Source organism: Aquila chrysaetos, chromosome 19, assembly GCF_900496995.4.
Source record: "Aquila chrysaetos chrysaetos chromosome 19, bAquChr1.4, whole genome shotgun sequence".
Classification (NCBI taxonomy): Eukaryota; Metazoa; Chordata; class Aves; order Accipitriformes; family Accipitridae; genus Aquila; species Aquila chrysaetos.
Genome location: NC_044022.1, coordinates 11,260,225 through 11,281,755, shown reverse-complemented (window position 1 = coordinate 11,281,755; position 21,531 = coordinate 11,260,225). Strand labels below are relative to the sequence as shown.

General features: G+C 42.9%; 1 protein-coding gene across 5 annotated transcripts; it reads right to left on the bottom strand.

The window, feature by feature from the left end:
- Positions 1-11,172: 11,172 nt before the first annotated feature.
- Positions 11,173-21,531, bottom strand: MSANTD4 (Myb/SANT DNA binding domain containing 4 with coiled-coils). Of its 5 annotated transcripts, XM_030042878.2 has the most exons (4): positions 21,402-21,416; positions 20,551-20,815; positions 14,842-15,471; positions 11,173-13,136 (listed from the first exon to the last, which is right to left on the bottom strand). In XM_030042878.2, the coding sequence occupies exons 3-4, from the start codon at positions 15,301-15,303 to the stop codon at positions 12,561-12,563; spliced, it is 1,038 nt and encodes a 345-aa protein (XP_029898738.1). In that variant the 5' UTR covers positions 15,304-15,471; positions 20,551-20,815; positions 21,402-21,416; the 3' UTR covers positions 11,173-12,560. The 5 variants fall into 5 exon arrangements, with proteins under 5 accessions (XP_029898738.1, XP_029898737.1, XP_029898739.1 ...); XM_030042877.1 differs by lacking the exon at positions 20,551-20,815 and having other exon boundaries at positions 21,402-21,531; XM_030042879.2 differs by lacking the exon at positions 20,551-20,815 and having other exon boundaries at positions 14,842-14,993; positions 21,402-21,522.

Below are 21,531 nucleotides of genomic sequence, written 5' to 3'. Positions count from 1 at the left end.
TGTCTCCTGCCCTCAGTTATGAGATTTTTTCTCTGCTAAAACCAGTATGAAAGAATAATACCTCTTATCTCTGGGGTTTTTTTCCCCTTCTGTCTGTTGTGCATTTCTTTAAGGATTTTGGCAGTTGGAAGTGGACGGTCACAGCTCAGGGGGAGGCTGATCCACTCTCCTCCTCCCCAGCTGCTCGGACTCAGACACAGACTGGCCCCTGGGATCACAGGGTTAAGGACCCTCATCCTCCCCAGGTCTCTCTGCTGCCACTGGCCACCATCCTGCCTTCACCTCCTGGGCTCTCAGGTCCTCTCCAGAAATCCTGCAGCATATTCCCCAGGGAGGGATCACCAAATGGCCCTCAGCTCTGCAAGTGCTCAAGGTGCCAGTGGGCTAAAATATTGTTCTCATTCAGCATATCTGAACCCAGGCCTGGGAAAATAACAAAAGCTCTTCACCTTTGTATATTCAATTTTCCCACTTTTTCTGCTATGTTTTTACTTTCTTAATTGCTATTTTGCTGCAACAGTGCAAAAAGATACATACCAGAAATGAAGTGACTGATCAACTGATCTGTCTTCAAAGCATTTCTCCTGATCTTCTTGGGTGGAGCAGTTTGCTGTGCCTGTAAACAACCTGGAGTCTTTCAACTAAAAGACCTCTGTGTTAATAATGTGTATAAAATAGTACTGATGTGTCCATTTAAAAGTCAATTGAATATCTGAATTGATAGAAAAGCATTTTGATCCTGGAGAGCCAAGAAGAGAGGTAAGATGCTATAAATAATGCTGTACCTGCTGTCGTTCTCACCCTTCACCTGTGTCCCTGGTATTCACTTACTGACTTCACCTCTGTTCTCCAACTCCTGATCTGTTGCTTTTGTGTTGTTGTTCTTCAATTGTTACAGCTGGCCTTGCATGTTGGTTTTGCTCATCCACCATTTAGAGGATGCTGGGAGGAGCTGTTTTAGTGGAAAGTCCAAAGCGATGCTGTACTGTTTCTTCTTGAGGGAGAGAAGGAGGCGGTGGGGCCAAGCAGCCAGCCTCTGTCCACCCAGGATGCTCTCGTCTGCTGCCCAGTTTTCCCATTTCCATCTCTCTCTACTGTTTAATTATCATAGTTAACTACTTTCAGCTCTTTTATATCCATTGTCACAGCAGAGTGTGTACTACCTGCCTTTACTAGTCCAGTCCTCCTGTTGCCCTCTCTCCCTTGAACTTCTACCCAGCTCTATGACTGAACGCTGAACCTTAGACCCTTTTCAGTGTTTTGGATACAAAATGACCTTGACACGTTTTGCAGACAGAGCCGCCTCACCTTGCTTTGGTGGGATGACCAAACCCCCTTCAGGGTACCTGAGATCAGGATTTCTGAAGCATTTAACCCTGTTATTTCTGACTGGTGTGATCTCACTGCTAGTCCTTGGGGGAAGGATTATATACTAAAATGATGGCAGATAGGAAGTAAGATGGAAAAGTCGGAGGTGTAGCCCTGTGCAAAAGTCAAAGAGCAATGAAGACAAGAGAATTTTGTTACAGAAATAGGAATATTTCACCTATAGGTTTTGCCCTCATATCATGCAATTATATAAAGATACACAAGAATATAAACATTGCTTTATTGAACCAAAGCAATAGTCCATCTGGCCAGAAATTCTGTCCCTGAACTTGGCTCCCAGCAGGTGCTTCTCAGAAAAGCGTAAACATGACCCACTAGGATCAAACTTTCCCCTGCTGTAACCTCAGGGTACTAGGATGTCATTTGTCCGTAAAGGTTATAGCCCTCTCCAGTCTTACTCGCTTGGCATGGGTATTCTGGCTGTCCTTGCAACCCATGTTGCACTCTTGGACCCCGTATTTCCCCTGTTAGGAAAAGGCACTTCCTATATCCTACGACTGTTTGAAAGTTGGCTGCCACTTCAGAATATTGTTTGACTCACGAACACTGCTATGACTGAGCAGAAAACCTTTGGAAATAATTTTTTTCACAGGCCTAGTACTGAGCAGTAGTATTAAGTAAGATCATCAGCTCATTTCACGTAATCCTTGGAATAGTTACAAGAAGCAGGTAATGGTTTTCTCCAGTACATTAAACAGGTGACTAAAAGATTTGCACTCCATTAACAGAGTAATATACAGTAGCTTTCCGTGGAAGAATGTCTAATTTATATTTTTCCTGTTTTGCAAACCAAAACTTCAGAAAATGCTTTTCAAACTTCAGTTCTCTCTTTTAAGTTCTCATTTCTGTAATCTCTTCCTATCTCAGTGAGATAAATATTGGTCTGAAAAGCAGTGTTCAAGTAGCTAAATTGAGAGAGGACTAAAATTAAAAATTTGCTTCTTCCTTTAACTCTTATACACTCTGTGATGGGGCTATCCATCAAGAGTGAGCTATCTCAGGATTGATCACAAGTCTGGCACAATGTAATTACTGAACCAGAAGCATTGTATTATGCAGCATGAAATGAAATAGCAACTTTGCTTTCCACATTATGAACCAGTTGACTAATGATGGAGTGTTGCAATTAGAAAATATGGAAGTAACAAGGAAAGGTATTCCATGGTCTGCTAATGTGTAGAATAAAACTACTGATAGTGTGAAGTAGGGAAATTAAAAACAGTAAAACTGTAACAGAAAATAACAATGGTATTCTTAATAAACTGTAAAAGGAGAGGATGGAAGTGTCTTCTAAAGTAGGTCAAGTTTAAAAGGATTATGTGCGGTGCATGAAAAGGGCTGCTTCTGGTCTCAGGTCAGTGGACCTATTTTTTTTCTAATATATTTTCTGATGGCTGAGAACTGTTGCATTCATTAGCATAGTAACTGTGACCTAGCATTGGGAGATTTTGCTTTAAGAGACCAGGAAGGAAAAATGATGAGTCGGGGGTGAGAGCTGCCACAGTCACGTCATCCAGCGCTCCCTCTGCAACTCCCATTTCATGCTGCGTGAGTGACAAATGGCTAGATCACAGCATTGCTGCGAGATCGCCTGGTGACACTGGTGACACCAGGGACACCAAAGTACTGGTGGCATAACTAGTGGTTTGAAAAAGTCATTGTTTTGGTATAAATTAGCCAAAAAAAGAATGAGAGGAAATTATGAAGTACTATAAGTTGCCCCAAGTCAGTACTGAAGGCGTTCTTCCCTGCCCTCCTCCTCTTATTTGCCTGGAGCACACGTCTTCAAATAAGGTGATTATCTGGAAACAAGAAAAGTTTGGCATTTATTTTAAAATGCAGTCTTTTTTCTTTTTCTTTTTTTTTTTTTTTTTTTAAGCCTGGATTAAAATCTTTCTGTAGTCCTAATACCAGCTACAAACATTCTAAGTCACTGATGCAAAACGAACCTACTAACATATGGAGGAATCTGGCTCACTTATATTTTATCTTAATGGTAGCTGCAAGCTTCAATAGTGCCTGAGTGATGCAGGGATTTAGACTTCCAGTGAAACCCAGGTTTGTCAGATGCCATAGCTGCTGCTGCTTTCACTCTGCTAGCTTTTAAATCAGGTTTATTTGCCTTATACTTAGCTACTTGTCTCCTTAGCACTTTGGACTCCTCAAAGGCCACTGGTTCTTGCTCTGGTTTCTGGACAACGTGGTTACTGGATAACGTAGCTCTTCACAAACAAACAGCCTAATGCCAAATAAGAGATTCATGAAGACAAATACACATCTAAAGTAAGCAGCTCCAGCCTTTGCCATGTCAGAGCATGGTGCCCACCAAGACCCTTCTGCCAACTGCTGCCAGCAAGAGCTCTGCAGGTGAGTGGTCACAGCTGCGGCAGAAGCTTGTGCAGCTCCCCGTTTGACAGATGAGAGAGCCATGGCAGTAGCACAGACTGGACCCCCACCCCTTGGTATAGTCATGCAGCTGGAGGGTCTGCTTGCCTCTGGGAAGGAATATTGTCAAAAAAAGCCCAACATTTAGACCGTGCACTAGCACAAGTGATGGAAAAGATGAGTGAAAAGTAGAGTGCCAGACCACAGCTTGTAGCATGAGATGCTATTTGAACACCATAGGCAAAAATTTACAGCACGCTGTGTTATTGACAACTGATTCCGGGACTGATCATCTTTTCGCCTGTTCTGGGCTGTGTGACTGCTCGTGACCTTGGAGATGCAGGTTTTCTAGTCTGGAAGTTTATGGGGTGTACAAACACAGGAGATGGTACAAATCTGGTAGAGAAACACTGAGCTGTGAAAGAGCTACTGGATGTTTTCAGAGGCGAGAAGCTGCCTGGGACGCAGCTGAACTGCCATCCTGGCAGGACTCCCTGTGCCACACGCGTGATGCTGAGCAGGAGCAGGGCTCCTGGTGCAAACTGCCCAAGCCCTGAGCTGAACGGCCACGCCGCCTCCTCCACAGCCTCCTGGGAACAGCCCTCCCCATCCACAGGGATGCGCTCCACTAATGTGCTGGAGCTGGCTGAGCCTAGGAAATAAATGTGGGTCAGAAAAGCAAAGGTAGCATCTCATGTCCACACTGCGTAGCTGCTGTCTTTTCACAAGAAAAAACTTCAAGGGAAGCCAGGATGCAACCTGATGGCATGGAGAAATAGGAAAGATAAGCAGGAAAAGAAGCAAATACTCTTGTTGCTCCTATTCATGGCATGGTGGAAAATATCGGTGGAGGACAGTATCTGTATCACACTTCATGTTTGCCAAACATATTTTTAAATTTGCTGAATGATGGAGACCATACAGCTTCCCCAGGCATCTAGACCAGTCCTTCATGTTGACTAGTCTTCTTCCTCATGTCCAGGCATGTCCTTCTTCTTCCTGCTAGTCCAGGCAGTCACGGCTGCAATTTAGGCTTATTCTTCCATGTTTCATTGGCAGCAGGCACAAAGAGCAGATTATTTCCTGCAGGTTTTCATGTATTTGAAGGCTGTTATGTCTCCCCTCAGTCCCTCTTTTCTTGACTAGGTAGCCCCAGTTCTTTCACCCATTCCTTTTTGCTGATGCTTTAATACCTGTCATTCTTGCTCAAATTGGGTGGGAAAAGAGAGCGCCTTTTCTTTACTTCTCCACAGAAGGTAAAAAGGGAGAATATATCACTACCAGGTCTCTCTGGAAAGTCAGTGGGGGTCAGGTAGTGACCAGGGACTGTTGCCTTCTCATGCTCCATTTTAATAGAGAGCCAAGATAGTGTCATGTGAACGGATAGATATCAAAATTGAACAGAGAGCAAATCAGCGCCATGTGGATGTATGGACATCAAAATGACAAGCACCTCAGAAATTTCTGAGCTAGATGAAGGCAGAGCAGTGCAAGGCACAAGGTGAAGCAGAGATTGGGAACATGCAAGGAGGCAGGGTGACAGCCTGGAGGAGAGTGGAACAGGGAAAAACAGTCTTTCCCTGACCTCTGAGCAATGAGGTAAGGGGCCAAATCGCTTGGCCCAGCACTTCTACTCCTGAATGAGACGCTGGGAACTTGAGCTGAGCTGGGTCATGTTTCAAAGCACTTTGAGCATGAGAGGAACAGGGTGCATGCTTGGGGTTACTAATTCTTGTAAGAAGACAGGGCAGCAGTGTCCTAACTCAAAAAGGGAGAAATGACAGCCTGTGAGATGGGAACCTGCACTGGGCCTTAAGCAATCTTCTGTATTAAGTCTAGCTTTTGCCATTCATCAGATTGCAAGGTTATTACATTCAGCTTTATAAAAAGAAAAAAGAAGGAAAAGAAAAAAGAAGGAAAAGAAAAAAGAAGGAAAAGAAAAAAGAAGGAAAAGAAAAAAGAAAAAGAAAAAGAAACACCATTGCATTTGGTGGCATTTTCTGACATCCTCTGGCTTAAATTCACTAACTGATTTCAGCAACAATAGAGAAAAAACAGTCTTTCCTCCTCCCTCTTCTCCCACCTGTCACTTCTGTCAAGGCTCCTGATTGACATGGAGTAGGATTTTTGAGGGTATTTTTGTGTTTGTAAAATATCAACCCTGGATCTTACTCCATCTCCTTGGAGCACACTGTGCCTTTCTGAGGGGAGCTTCTGGGGGTGGCTGAGCTGGAGAGGTAGGTGATGTACTGATGCTCTTTTGTGGCAACTGCATCAGAAGTTCTATGAAAAGGTGAAGAAATATGAGTTACAGTTTCTGTTCCCACTTGCGAGAGAGATTTTAGAAACTTCTTTTGGGGAGGGGAAACAAAATATGAACACAGTTAGTTCAGCTACATTTTGAAAAAGCACCTAACAGATTATTGCCCATTTCAAGATGATACATACACACAACAACCAGGCCTGGATTATCCAAACACCTGGCATAGCAGCAGTGTTTTGGGCACCTTTTACCATCAGGCAACTGGTGAATTGCCTGATGTAACTGAGAGCCCCGTGCTCTACTTTGGAAAGTTCTCAGGAACCCAAGACTTACTTTTCTCTCCCTCTTGGCCCCTTCATGCTATTTCACAGAGCTGCCAGTGACTGAGAAGCTTTTTCTAACACCTGAAACAGCTCAAGGATAGTGATACTGGCTTTGCCTCTTTTTGCCCAGTCTTGCTGTTATCCTGGAGACAGAAACAGGAGCAACACCCAGGACACCATCACTCAGTCACACAGCTCCTGACTCCACAGGTGGGTGCTGGAGAACTGCTTCACTCGTTGCGGGTTGGTCTGAGTAGCACCACTGCTATGTAAGACCTCCTGGACAGTTATCAGGGAGATTGGGTGGGTCCAATCAACTCTGTAGGTAAACATGTAGCCTCCCCACCACATCTCTAATCCAGGGCCCAGCACAGCCCAGCTGCCTGACCTTGGCTCACGCTGAGGGGAAAACAATGCAGTTGTGAGAAAAAGCTCAGAAAATTTGTAGAGAAGAGTCAAGCAAGGTAAGGTGAAACTACAGATGGAGGTGGGATTGTTGAGATAGGTGTCAGTAGCACTTCAAGGATTTAAGGGGAAAATATTGTACTAACATGGAAAGATTAAGGAATACCAAAGCAAAAAAAGAAAAAAACCTCTCAGAATATGGCAACTTAGCACCACCTGCACAGCTATGCCAGGGAGCCCTGGAGGATGATAAACCCTTCCTCTCCTGGCTGATGCCTGTCTGGCTAGTAAAGACACCTCGAGGTTGTCACGACCCAGACTGGACAGACCAGTGAGTTGTGTTTAATTCGAAATTCCCTCGGGCTAAATTAAGGTGAAAGGACACCAAACGATCAGTTAAAGATTTTATTCATGACAGAAGCAAACTGAACTGGAGAGGTGTGGTAGTAGGTGGCAGGGTTTCTCACAACAGGAATTGGCATAAGACTGCTTCTGTAAACTGTGTAACCATATACATCGATTCAGGGAATAAGGAGATCCCTCCTGTTGAGTCACGAGGTTCAGAGCAGACCCCCTTGCTTTCCAGACTCCTCCTCAGAGAAGGGTCTAGGGGTGGCTGGATCTACTCTTAGTCTCAGACTTGGTCAACGGTTTATATCTTGAAACGGATGAGGTGTAGGGATTGTGGAAAAGGAAAGAGAGAAGAAGACAGAGAAAGAAAAAGGAAGAGAGAAAGATTTCACCGGTCCTGGGTCCAGCGTTGGTTCAGTCAGCTGAGGTGTCCAGTCAGCCGAGGGGTCCAGTCCCGGTGGTCTTGTGCACCCAGGGCTTCAGTTTGTGTCCTTTTATCATCCTTGCCCCTCCTTCGGGCAGGCACCCGAACTCGTCAGGTTAATGAACAGTTTGTGAGCCTTTGGGCTTGGGGGTCGTTTGTGGAGTAACTTCTCCTTCCCTGCAGACGTGGCCATTGTTTGATCTTTGTATCAGAACAGCTTATCAGAACAGGGAGCTGGGCACCCTCCAGCATGCCCTCCCCTTCCTGTTGCTGGTGTCTGAGCTGATGGGCTTTTCACCTTGGCTTCTTGGTGTGCAGGGTTTGTCTTTAAGCAGAACTTGCCCCACCACAATGTTTGAGACATTAACTCTTTCAGTCTCTCACAGAGGTGTTGAGCATACTAATGCTTAGTCTGAGAGTTTATTAAATCCTAACCATCTCTTGTTTGTCTTAATAAATAAATATTTTATACCTTGTGTATACATTGCTTGCAGCATCTCTTTATGCACAGTGAAAGTTGCTCAAAATGGCCCAGAAATAACACATTACTCAAGGAAATGAAGTCGCCTTTGAATCCTACTGTGCTTTTGCAGGTGTGTCCTGTTGGGAGGGTGGCTGCTGTTTGCCCTGGGCTGTTCTTGGGAACCACATTTACAACCTTACCCTATGACCTTCTCTGGCTGTTGTTAGGACACTGTTAAGCATCAGCCAGTCTGTCTCCAAACTGCATTGTGAAAACACCTGGATGCACTCTGCTTCTCTTCATTAATGTCTTAGCTAGGGACCCATCACTAACAGACAGCAAGAAACTCTCTGAAGTAGCCTTCATTTTACTGTTATTTGGCCTTCTGGCCCTAAAATTACTGGCTAGAAACCCCTTCATGGAGTAGTGGACATAATGGCATTTATGAAGGTCCCAGTGCGTGTTCCTGCTGCAGCACAGGAACCCACATAGCATGCATGGAGTGCGTGACCCTGCTGCCTTTCGCAGTGGCTGCGATGTTGCCTCCTGCACCTCAGGCTGCGCTTTGCGCCTTGCCTTTCCCATTCATACATTCCCATGGGGGTCCACAGAGCCGTGAGATCTGACATCAGTGCATCAGACATAACCATGACAAAGCAGTTCGCAATGACCACTGGGGTTATTTCCAGTACTCTGTTTTATCTATTACCAGCTCCACTCACCTTCCCTCTTACTAAAGGTTTGATCTTCACCCCTCCTTTTTTTCCTCTAAATACTTGCCTCTTCCTCCGTATGTGTGTGGTTTCCCCCTTGTCTTAAAACTCTTCGCAGCCTGGAAATGTTGCTCGTTACTTAAAATCACAGGCCCTTCTTTTAAGCAGGAGTCCAAAAATCTCTGCCTCTCCAACAGAGGAACTGAGTTCATGCGTTTGTCCTGACTGTGGTGAAATCTTGCCCCTAGGCTTTGCTGACAGGATCCCAGGTTGGTAAATCAAGCAATTAAAAGTTTAAGAGATTGCAGATTAGTATTTAAAGATATGACATTTATATTCAAATTAACACAAAATTACTGCAATTTTGGTATGAAAAAAAGCAAGCTACAAAATTGATGTATTAAACTCAGTAATTTTCTCTAAATTTTATGTCGAAACTGTATTTTCAGTGATTTATGATAATATTTAATTTCATCATTCATTATTTTCCAAAAGGTTTTGTATAACCAAAGGATGCAGCATTTGCCTGGAAGGCTGAATAGTTGTTAGAAGAAATAATTGCTTACATACTGCTCTATTCACATTTGGAGAAGTGTTCAAATTTCTGAAACAATTCAGAATGCAGAAATGGTTCAGATTGATCTATTTATTTTTCCCAAAAACCTTTAATGCTCTTGGGGCATAATTCCCAAGATGTCCAATGTAAAATACAAACCATTATCCTAATGGTCAAGTCATTCAACTGGATTAAAATAGTAAGACAGATGTGCTGGTTTTGAGCAGCAGCATAACTACCTGTTGAAATAGGAGCCAGACTCCACACCTGCTCCTTCCCAGCCAAGCACTTCTTACAGACCAGACCCCAGGAAGGTTCTCTGTCCTGGCTTGGTCCTTCTGGTCACTACCTCTCGCACAGCAGGCTATGTTGCCCCTTGCTCCTACTCACCTCGTTTGGCAGTCAGAATAGTTATCTATAAAGTTGGTCACCTCAGGATACAGTGATCATGAAATCCAAGTCATCCTACTACCTGGGAAAATGCTCTATGCAGTAGGCAATCCTGACAAACTTCCCAAATTCTGCCTCTTTCCTGTTTTAAAAGGGAAAGATAAGTACTTTCTCCAAATCACAGAAAGCTATTTTTAATATAAATTTGTTTGATGCTTATCAGAGAGCTGAAAATTTGTTACTTTATTTCAGTGTATTGGATTTGCATGGCAAGGTTTTGGTAGCAGGGGGGGCTACAGGGGTGGCTTCTGTAAGAAGCTGCTAGAAGCTTCCCCCATATCCAATAAAGCCAATGCCAGCCGGCTCCAAGATGGACCCGCCGCTGCCCAAGGCTGAGCCCATCAGTGATGGTGGTAGTCCCTCTGGGATAATAGATTTAAGAAGGGGGGTGGAAAGTGCAACAGCAGCTGGAGAGAGGAGTGAGAATGCAGCCCATGGAGGTCCACAATGGAGCAGATATCCACCTGCAGCCCATGGAGGACCCCACGCCGGAGCAGGTGGATGCCCGAAGGAGGCTGTGACCCCGTGGGAAGCCTGCGCTGCAGCAGGCTCCTGGCAGGACCTGTGGCCCCGTGGAGAGAGGAGCCCACACTGGAGCAGGTTTGCTGGCAGGACTTGTGACCCTGCGGGGGACCCACGCTGGAGCAGTCTGTGCCTGAAGGACTGCAGCCCGTGGAAGGGACCCACGCTGGAGCAGTTCGTGAAGAACTGTAGCCCATGGGAAGGACTCACATTGGAGAAGTTTGTGAAGGACTGTCTCCCATGGGAGAGACCCCACGCTGGAGTAGGGGAAGAGTGAGGAGTCCTGCCCCTGAGGAGGAAGGAGCAGCAGAGACAACGTGTGATGAACAGACCCCAACCCCCATTCCCTGTCCCCCTGCGCTGCTGGGGGGAGGAGGTAGAGAAAATCAGGAGTAAAGTAAAGCCCGGGCAGAAGGGAGGGGTGGGGGGAAGGTGTTTTAAGATTTGGTTTTATTTCTCATTACCCTACTCTGATTTGACTGGTAATAAATTAAGCTAATTTCCCCAAGTGGAGTCTGTTTTGCCCATGACACTAACTGGTGAGTGATCTCTCCCTGCCCTTATCTCAACCCACGAGCCTTTTGTTCTATTTTCTTCCCGCTGTCCAGCTGAGGAGGGGAGCAACAGAGCGGCTTTGGTGGGCACCTGGCATCCGGCCAAGGTCAACCCACCACATTCAGGAAGAATCTCAGATGCACTTCCCCCTGGGGCATTTCTATCCAGCTGGTTTGTGTCTCCTTCCTTTTTCCTTTCTCAAGTAAGCGCTGGCTGGTTGAAGTCCTACTCTGAGGTGCTTCATCTCTCTGATCTACTACACAGGGAACACATGCAGCAGCAACTTTGGGGTGCTCCAGTGTTGAGTACCCAGGTTTCTCTTCATAGGTCTCTTCATTAGTTTCTCTGTGAAGAAACACAGTCTCAAGAGCAATTTTGGATTGTAGTAGTCAAATTTATTTCCACTGTAGAAGCACACTTGTTTCAGTAATAAAAAAATAACATTTTCTTTGCAGAATAAAAGTAATCCTGTAGTGGTATAAATATATCTACTTGCACAAGAATCCATGTAAGTCACTCAACATGTATTCAGATTTAGTATTCTCATAGTCTTAAGTTTCAAACAGAGTCAGGAAAAGATAGTTACTTGCAGAAAGATGAGAAATATTAAGTCTGGCTCAGTTGGGATTTAAAAATATATGAAATAACAGAAAGCTTGGGGTTTTTATCATTTTAAATGAATACATTGCTTATGAAAAATACCGACAGCCTTCAGCAGTGACCATTTCTGTTTGTCTAATTAAAACATACTATATGGTGTCAGCTATACAAGTCTCTTCTGGCTGCCTCATGGACATGACCTCAGTGCTGGCCAGGCAGAACTAACATCAAGAGTGTTAGTGTTCAAGCTCAGTGCTCCTTAGTCTCTGCTCAGCCTCTGTGTCTCCACTCCTGAGACTCCCATCACCAGCTACTGTCTTTCAAGGAACATATCAGGTCTAGCAATTTACTTCAGGGGGTGATCACAGACTCATCAAACAACATGCCTGACCAATCAGTAAGTCCCTGTGCTATACTAAGACAGGTACTATATTCCATATAGTATTATTAATGACCTGGTGCAACCAACAGTCCAGCTTATAGTAGGCATGGTTGACGTGTAGCTTTATCTATCTAGTATGAATACTTCATGCAAAAGGAGAATACTGTTTTCTGCACTCCCATTCAGTTCAAGCCATAGAACAATAGTAAACACAACTGCAGTGAATTTAACTTGTACTTTAACTTTTAGATGATTCTTTAACTCTTTTTCCAATTGTGGGGTTGGAAAAAAACAAAAAGGGGAAATTAAGTTTAATGAATCAATCACATCATGACTCTGTGTTACCGTGTTCTGTCTAACTTATACTTATTTACTGCGTGGGCTATTATCAGCACCATGCCCTCACAACATATGTTGCTTGATTCTCATCATTCCTTACTGTTAGTACAGTGAAAAATGTACAAGGTTCAGCCTTGATTCTTCTCAATGTGTCTATGAGAGGAGGACACTGAACTAATACAACACAATACTGAAGACAAGGGAACATAACACTTAGTTCTGATACACTGAAAAGCAATTTCACACATAAGCTCATTTATGTAGGCACACTGACATATTGAGCACCTTTTTTTTTTTTTTTTTTCTTTTTCAGTTTAACATCAACATTCAACTCTGAACAGAAGAATGTTAAGCCTCGAGGACAGTTTCAGTATTAAGAAAAGAACTACCTCTATTTTACAAACATCAAAACACTAACATTGACACTTCAGTCAAGAAGTTCACTGCAAGTGACCCTCTCTCTGAATTCGAAGGCGCTCCTTCTCCACTTGCAAGCGTTCCTTCTCAATCTGCAGCTTCTCTGACTCAAACTTTAGGAACTGCAGCCTCTCTTTCTCTAACTGCAAACGTTCTTTTTCAAGTTTTAACTTTTCAGTTTCCAGATCTAGAGGCTGCATGATGGGTTTTTCTGTTTGGGTGAGGTCATTTTCCAGGGCAGGTTTTTCAGCATGCAGAGTCTCTAGCCTGAGTTTCTCCCATTCAATCTGAAGTCGCTCCTTCTCAATCTGAAGTCTCTCACGCTCCAAGTCAACATGCCGCAACCGTTCTTTTTCAATTTGCAGGCGCTCCTTCTCCACTTGTAACCTTTCGGCTTCAATGTCTAGTCGCTGCTTCTCCAGCTCCACCTTCTGCTTCTCCAGATTTATAAGCAAGTGAGAATCTTCATAGGCTAGCCTAGCTTGAGCAGAGCTTAGATTTCCAAACTCTTCAATGTGGGGGAAGTCTGGTAGGTCATTTTCTTTCTTCGAATCTGGCAAAACTGATGACAAAATTTCTTCTTCTTCCTCAATAGGAAACTGCAGAGAGGAATGCAATAGACAAGAATTACATACCAGTCTATGCCAGAAAAAAATTTGTTACACACAACTTGACTGAAAAGAACATACTGGGTTTTTTTATCTTAAAAGCTACTCAGAACTGTTTAACTCACATGCTGTGAAATACCCATATTAGATCAAAAGACTGTTTTCTACCATCACACAGGTAGAGAAACACGCTTTATCTGCAAGTTAATACCTGGCAATGAAAAATGGAAAATCAGCTTGTCAGTGGACATGGAAGAACATACAGAAAATACTGCACGATAGGTATTATAGAGCATTCAGACCCACTGATAGAAAACTGGATCTAAAAAAGCATATATTGTTCTTACTTTTCATATAGCTGAGTGACATTTATGTAAGCCACTAGGAATTTGTTGTGACTAATTATTTATCAGAGCAGCTGGATCCATAGGCTATGTGGTATGTAAGCTAACCTAGCCTTCACTAACTTGAGGATTCCATTTCTAAAAAACATTTAACACTGACATGCTCCTAAGCCTTCAAACTGTATTAAGTGGGTCAATAAACAGGACTTGTTTAACCAATTTTGTATTACCACATTTGCTGTAAAGCTATTTACGACACAGATGACTAGGTGGTTAGGACCATTGCTCTTGGCGGACTGTAACACCTTGTGCAGAATTATAGCCCTTATGTGCTACCAATTCATAGTACACAAGGTATAATTGTCTCCCACGAAGTATGCTACAAAAGAAAGGCAAACTGAGGAAGATACAGGTTCCGAAAATCTTAAGACAATGAGAGCCACTGCCGGTCCTCTAGCATTGGAGCAGACAGACACTGTTCTTCGGCGGTTGTCAGACAGTAGTCTTGCTACCATTTAACAGCTTATGCTGATTTTTTGCCAGCGCACATCTCAACTGAGCTAAGACAGGAGTTGCTTCATCCCCCTTCCCCACCCAAAAAAACCCAAACCAAACCTGTTTTGAGTACCCCTTTTTGAAATGAGAACTATGTATTTGTACAGGCACAACAAAACTATCCAAACATTCGACTTCACTCCAGCTGGCTGCCTACCCCAGCACAGTCACGGTACTACTAGGAGTAACAGCCCGTCTACAGGATCCACAGTTGCTTGTCAATTCACACTAAAATTCTGACAGAGAGGAATGGATGACTGACTTATTCAAGTAACATGTTCACCTCCTGTGGGTTCATTTTAAGAAATGCAAACAGTATTCTATTTCTTTCTGTATTCTATTTCAACAGTATTCTATTTCTATCTGTATTCTATTTCTTTCTGTACCTGTAGGTAACATATACTTTCATTTGTTAAAGAGGTGCATGTCTCTTCTCCATTGATCCATCCAGACAGCCTAAGTATTAAAATAATCAGTTTCCTTCAACAGTGTATTTTCATTCTACTGACTGAACTAATTCTTATCTATGGCACATGCAAGTGGAAAATATATGTGCAAATACATATTCAAAGTTGAGGGATATCAATTTAATAATCAACATCCAAGACCTTCCACATAATTGCAAGTTGCTAGATTTGAATACCATCTCTCTGAAACATACTTGTTTCTACAGTTTCTTTAATACACACATGCAGAAAAAACAGAAACAGATGCTATGAAGAAACACAGCAAAAAGCCTTATGCTGAAATGAAATGAAGGCCATATTGCATATAGCTAATGTATGTCAGTCACTCACTTCAAAATTCTGCGGATCCTCCTCTTCCTCTTCTACTTTGATTTCTGTTAAAGATCCACCGGCTTCTCTGAAGTCAGTGATATTTTGCCATTCAAAACTAGATTCAATTGCAAATCCCATTTTCTCATCCATGTCTTCATTGAGAGAGTCATCTAAATTGGATGAAGGAAGGTGAAACCCAGCACCTACTACTTTGATGTTTGCATTCAGACGTTTTCTCTTCATGAGTGCTCTCCAGTCAAGGTATCGCCTTTTCACTTCTGTCCCTGTTCTTTGCTCTCCTTCACCTACAGCATTTACACACTCTGCTATTTCCTCCCAAGCTTTCCGTTTCATCTCATTAATTGTTGTATTAAGTTGCTTTGAAAAGAGTACTTCTCTCCTTTTTCTGATTTCTTTAAGGAGAGTTTGAGTTTCCTGAACACTAAAATTGCTTTTTCTTTTTCTTTTTAATTGTTTCATTTTTTCCAGCTTTAACCTAATAATTTTACCACAGTAGACTACAGAGATGATCTGACACTAATCAGTTATTAATACAAATAAAATTTAAAAGCCAATGAAAGCAGAGCTCTGTTCTCATGAAGTGAATTTTCTCTTCACTTTGTAGTATTTTCCTATTTGTCAGGCTTCCTAAGAGAAAAAGAGCAAACAACATAAATCTCCAAGGTATACAGTGTATATTTTCATTTAACGAACTTGACTCCTAAGTCATCGTTTAAGGAATGCATATTTTGAAGTGATTGTTCATTCGATAGAAGAAAACCATTTTGTTAAACTCTCAATATGAAGTAGCTAGCTATAGATACCTTCTCTAATCTCGTATGAATTATAAATCCATTAATATATCCATGTCACGAACCGTTAAGGTTGAGTTGATATTTCCATTACAAAAATACAGCTATTTTCCTTCAACTCTTAGAGTTTTGCCAGTGGGGATTTGCTTAAGGCTGAAATTTTACATACACATTTCAGTTTGAATGCTAAATTATTTCCAAAAGCAGCTAAAATTGTTATATCATTACTTCAAAAACATGAAATGTTTAGGTGACTGAAATTTCTGAGACACATTTTAAATGAGACACCATTTCCATCAAAAAAAGTAGATTAATATGAAAAGTTGAAGTTTAGAGGCTATTCTGACTTATCTTAATCACAAAAAATGAACTGGAACAATTCTGCTGAGTGTCAGAAAATAACTACTAGTTCACACACACATCATGCATTAGAGATGTTTTAACAGGAAACAGATTTAGGAATAGTAAGTCACTACATGCCCACAGTAGCGCCTCCTCTATCCTTCTCACACTGCAAAACACCTCATGTTAGATGTGATGGCAGGTTGAAAGTTGAATCCAGTCCTCTACCCTCAGCAATTGCTGGTCCTGTGCCTGATGCTGAAGAGAAAGCTAAACCCCATAATACACCTGACAGATTGTGCACAACTCTCTACAGAAAGTGGAAAGTTTGAGTGGGAAAAACAGGAAACTATTAATGCAGTGATGAATATATCATAGACCATATTACAAAAAAACCAAAAACAACCTGAAAGCAGAGACTGAGAACAAAAAATGGTTCTTGGTCACAGACTGCTTGGTAATGGTCCAACTTCGGATTTATTTTGAGCTTTCTTTTGTACCATGTTACCTACCACTTTAGATAGATTTAAAAAGCTTTAACCAAGTATGCCAATGATTCACCATACAGTACTTACGGTTTCAAGCTGTTAGGTTTGTTCACTATTAATCTAGTTTAGACTTTTTGTCCACCTGAAGCAAACGGCTTGCAGATTATAATCCGATTGCTACTCACTAATGGACTTAATCCTTAAATAACTCCCCTCAGCTATACAGGATTCTTAAATTACTAAGTATTTTTTTTCTCCTGTTATTCTCCTGAACTTGGTTAAAACATACACATCAGCACATTACACAAAAACCCTCCATTTGGGGGATAACGCACACTATAGTTTCGACATCATTCTTCATCTCCTATGTGCTACTGACTGTAGATAAGTGGTTCGTTCACCTGCAAAGTTTTCTGTATCAAGCAACATTCTTTCATACCCAACACATAAGCATGCTGGCATCTAATATTTTTTAAAATGCTGCATTTAGGAGACTGGTTTACTACTTTTCCTCGTTAAAATATTCTCCTCACTGTGAATCCATTTACTTCTGATGGTTACTAGCTAGCAAATATGCAAAACCGAGTCCTCAGAAGAAATCAACTGCATAAAGCATGAGTGTGTTATCAGCATGGACCACTCTACAGTGCTCCCATGCAGTTACCCAGCGCTTTTGACACCTCAGACTGAAGTTGGAAGCTGCATGTTGCTGTTCAAGATGTGTGAAACTTCCTGCACTTCTGAGAATAAAATACTAATTGGTTTTGAGAAAAGGGAATTATTTAAAAAAAAAACAAAAACAAACAACCCCTACTGTTTTAATGTAGACCCTTGACATCACCAGTACTAAAAAAAAAAAAAAAAGTTGCAGTTTAAAAAAATCAGATTTATACCATAAAACAGCACTGTATCTGCTAGATTTACACAAAATTTTTCTGAGACCTTTTATCTGACCTTTAATTGTCTCCCTTTACTATTAAGTACTATTAAGTGTCTAACCTTTACTATTACAAGTTTACCACGAAAAGATAGTTGGGCTTTCAAGGTAGCAGCATCCTATTTACTTGTCTGGCAGTAAATCAATTTATTTGGTACTTGCTGTGCTTTTCAAATGCAAATTAGAGCACTAGTGCTTTTCTATTATTATGGCAACTGAATTTCTTGACCTATGTATCAAATTCTAAGTTTATATTGTGTAAGATTTTTTTTTTAACTTTTAAGAAGTTACTGAGCAGGTAAATTCTTCAGAAAAGTTACCTGCACACAGAAAGAATTAAGAGCACTTTTAGAAGCTTCACTGTTAGTAAGGCAATTATTCTGGACTGATAAATATATAGATTAAGCTGTGATTTCCTGGTTACTGGGGAATGACCAAGTGCTCATATCTTCACGCTGGCTTTAGAAACACACACATTTGCACTTACCTGTTTTCAGGGTGGGGAGTGTGTGTGAAAGATTCAGAGGTATCTCCTCTGAGTTGGTTTTCCAGGTAAAAAGAGCTACATAGAGTTCTTACATACAACGTAAGTTCCACAAGAGTTATAGTATTTCTGACTTGTCACTTCCAAGATGCTAAACCTCTTTTTATAAGGTCACATGTATTTTTACTGAAATCAGTAGAATTTCACATTTGATTTTAAGCATGTACTTAAGTGAACATTCAAGTAGTTTGCTAACTATGGAAAAATGGGTCAGACTTTCCAAAGTACTTGCCAGTCGGATATGTCAAACTCTTGAAAGTACTAGCAGATACTTAATTGTCTCTTAAGGTACTTAAATATCAGACTTCTGCTGAATCATGGATGTTTTAATCTCAAGATATGCACTGGCTAAGTCCTTTACTTAGCCCCAGCTGGGATGAACAAGATTCTGGTCACTCCCCAATAACAGGGAACCACAGGATTTTAGAGACTCATATGGTATCTATATTTACCCTGGCCCTCCCTAAATTTCTCAGCGTTAGCACAGCAGGACAAAGTGGGCACAATCACAGGAAAACAAAAAAAATTGGGTTTTCAAATCAAATTTTCATTAACGGTATTTTCTAAATATAATTCTACATGAATGTGGAAGACACAGCCAGCCAAGCTTTGACCTTAGCTCCAGACAAGGTTGAGAGTTAAAACACACAACTGTCAGGTTACCCTGTGGGTCAGTCTCACTGCTCCTTGCACAGGTGTTGTGCATCACCTGTCTGATCTCCCCAGCCACTCTTTGTGAGGTGCCTAATCTTGGTTTTGGATTTTACACCATAAGCCAAGCACATAACCTTTAAGAATTATACTAACTTGGAAACTACTGGCATCCAATTCCTTTATTATGTAAAGTTTTCTTTTAGACTTCCACCCCCCCCCCCCCCCACCCCGCCCAGAAAATGTCTGATGCAAGCCCCTGAATTTTCCAGTAAAACAGCAGCAAAGCTATCTATTTTAAAACTCATGGCTATTAACTTCCAATTGGTAAGGACATCTTATCTTTTCTAACTCTTTCCTTTTTGAAAGAACTGCCTCATTAAAGACAATTCCTTTCTTATTGATATAAATGAATGTTAATGAATTGTCTTAACAATGTTATGTTGATTTCCAGTGTTAGATCAACTCCACTGTGGGACTGTTTACCCTTCTGATTTATTAACTGAAAAGCATTATTTTCTAACTAGAGCTGAGGTTTTAGATATTTTGTTTTCTGACATTGCTAGATGGTCTCCAGGATATTACTCTTTAATGCAGAAAAATGAACTGTTACATGCTCAAAGTATGTAAGGGACAGAAATGGTAATAATAAGCTAGGATTTGTATGCATTCTAGATAGGGTTTTTTTTTCCTGTAACTATCACCATTTTGAAAAGCATGATCTACAAAAACATGACAGAGCACGTTTAAGTTTTGTTTTGATATGAAGTCTAAAACATGAAATGCGTACATTTAAAAAAAAAACCCAGCAGACAGTCATTACAGTTTTTCCAAAATTGGAACTGTAACTGCTCTACATTTTATTGTCTTTGGCAGAGGATTCCACAGCAAATAACATCCACTGAGTGTACCAGCTGGGAAGATGGGCAGTTCACTCAGAAAATGTGGAAATAAGAGCAGAGGTGAAAAAAAATCTTTTGGTCAGATCAAGCCACTTACACCACCATGAAGGTAATAGAAGACATCTGCAAGAAAAAAATTCCTTCTCAACTATATGACCAAAAGTACTTCTAGTACGTGACCAAAGACATCAGATTCCTCACAAGGAATAGCTACAGTCTGGTCAAGTGACAGAGAAATCCCTGGGAAATAACAGAGCATGCAAACAACCCATTGCGTGACCAGCCATGCACCCTTCGTATGGCATGGTGCTAGCTGCAAATGCAAAATGCATATTTGTACAGTTTGGGTAGAAACGCAAAGTGCTGGCTAGGAAAAAAGAAACAATTCTGCTCATATGATAACAGAAAGATTTCAAGGGTCTTCCAGGAAAGATGGCAACATGGAGCTATGAATTTGATGCAGTCCTGTCAGGCCATAAGCAACCTCTGGTCAAGAAGTTCCTCATCACTGGACTGAAGAAACACAAACTATTTGTCAGGGTTGAAACAAAACAAGTATTGCAAAACAAAACTGAACACTTCATGAACACAAAAAACACACATACACTGATTAACTTTGATGTACTTAATGACAAGAGGCATCCACATTCTGCCTCTACGTCTTTGTATCTCCCTTGCTCACCTTATAGCGTAACCACATGCTGGACCAACAAAAACCCAACCAACCAACCAAAAAAAACAACCCACAAAAAAAGCAAGCAAGCAAGCAAACAAAAAAGCCATGCATTCACCAGGATTGTTGCTAGCAAACTTGAATTATTCTCTAGAAAAATCATGACTTTTTTTTAAAGTATGATGTCTTGATGGTTTGCCTTTTTTTTTTTTAAACTTTCAGAGCTTACGACTGAAGAAAAAACACTTTAAATCAGGAGGACCTGCTACCTTTTTTTTTTTTTTTTAAACAAAACATGAAAGTCTGAGTATCTTTGCATGACAGTAAAGCCTAGGGCCTTCTGGAAAACTTTGTACGTGATTCATAACGGATGGTTACCTTGGCTTGGAACAACTTATGCTTTTGTACTAAGGGAGGCCTTACTACAGGAGGATCTGGGTGGTGCTGAACACGCCACCGAACGGGACAGTCCCCCCGGCAAGAAGCTTGCGGTCTGAGCACACAAGAAGGCAAGCGCTAAAGGGAACCAACACCACCTCAAAGGATGATTTAACGAAGCGGCGAGTAGGCACCAAGGATGGAAAGCAGCTGCGCATTCAGGCAGCCGAATCCCCAGACCCATCAGTCGGAAGTTCCCCTTCCCCTCAAACAGCAACGGGAGAAAACCTCCCCTCCGCGCAGGGCGCGCGTTTTGGAGGGATGAAGGCAGGCGCGGCCCCCAGCTCCGAGGCGGCCCAGCGCACCACCGACCTCGCCGCCGGCCAGCGCGGCCGGCGCGGTCCCGCCAGGAGGCGCGCGAAGCCCCTGGCGGGGCGGCCAAGGCAGGCAACAAAGGGCGGCGAGGCCACGGCCGGCCCGCTCCGCGGGGGGGGGGGGGGGGGGGGGGGGGAGAGCGGCCCCCGCCGCGCTGAGCCCCTGCGAGCAGGTGGGCCCGCGGCCCCCAGCCGCGCCGCAGGCCAGGGCCGCCCCCGGCAAGTGACCGGCGGGGCCCTGCGCCTCTCCCGGGAGGCGGAGGACGAGGAGGAGGGCCTCCCCGCGGGGCCGCCGAGGAGGACGGCGGGCAACCGCCTCACCGCCCTCAGGGCCCGAGGGGCGGCAAAGGCCCGCCGCTCTTCCCCCCACAAAGGGGCCAGGGGCCGCCTGCACGCCGCGCCGACGACAGCCCCGCTGCGTGCCGGCCCCGCTCCCCCCCTCGCTCGGGTCCCCGGGGAGCCGCGCGAACCACTCACCTGCGCCCAACTCTCCCCTCCGGGTCGCCGGCCCTTTAACAGCCACCGCTCTCCCATTGGCCGAGCTGCGTGCCTGTCAGTCCCTCCGGCACGCCTATTGGCGGTCCACGTCCGCCACTTCTCCGCCGCC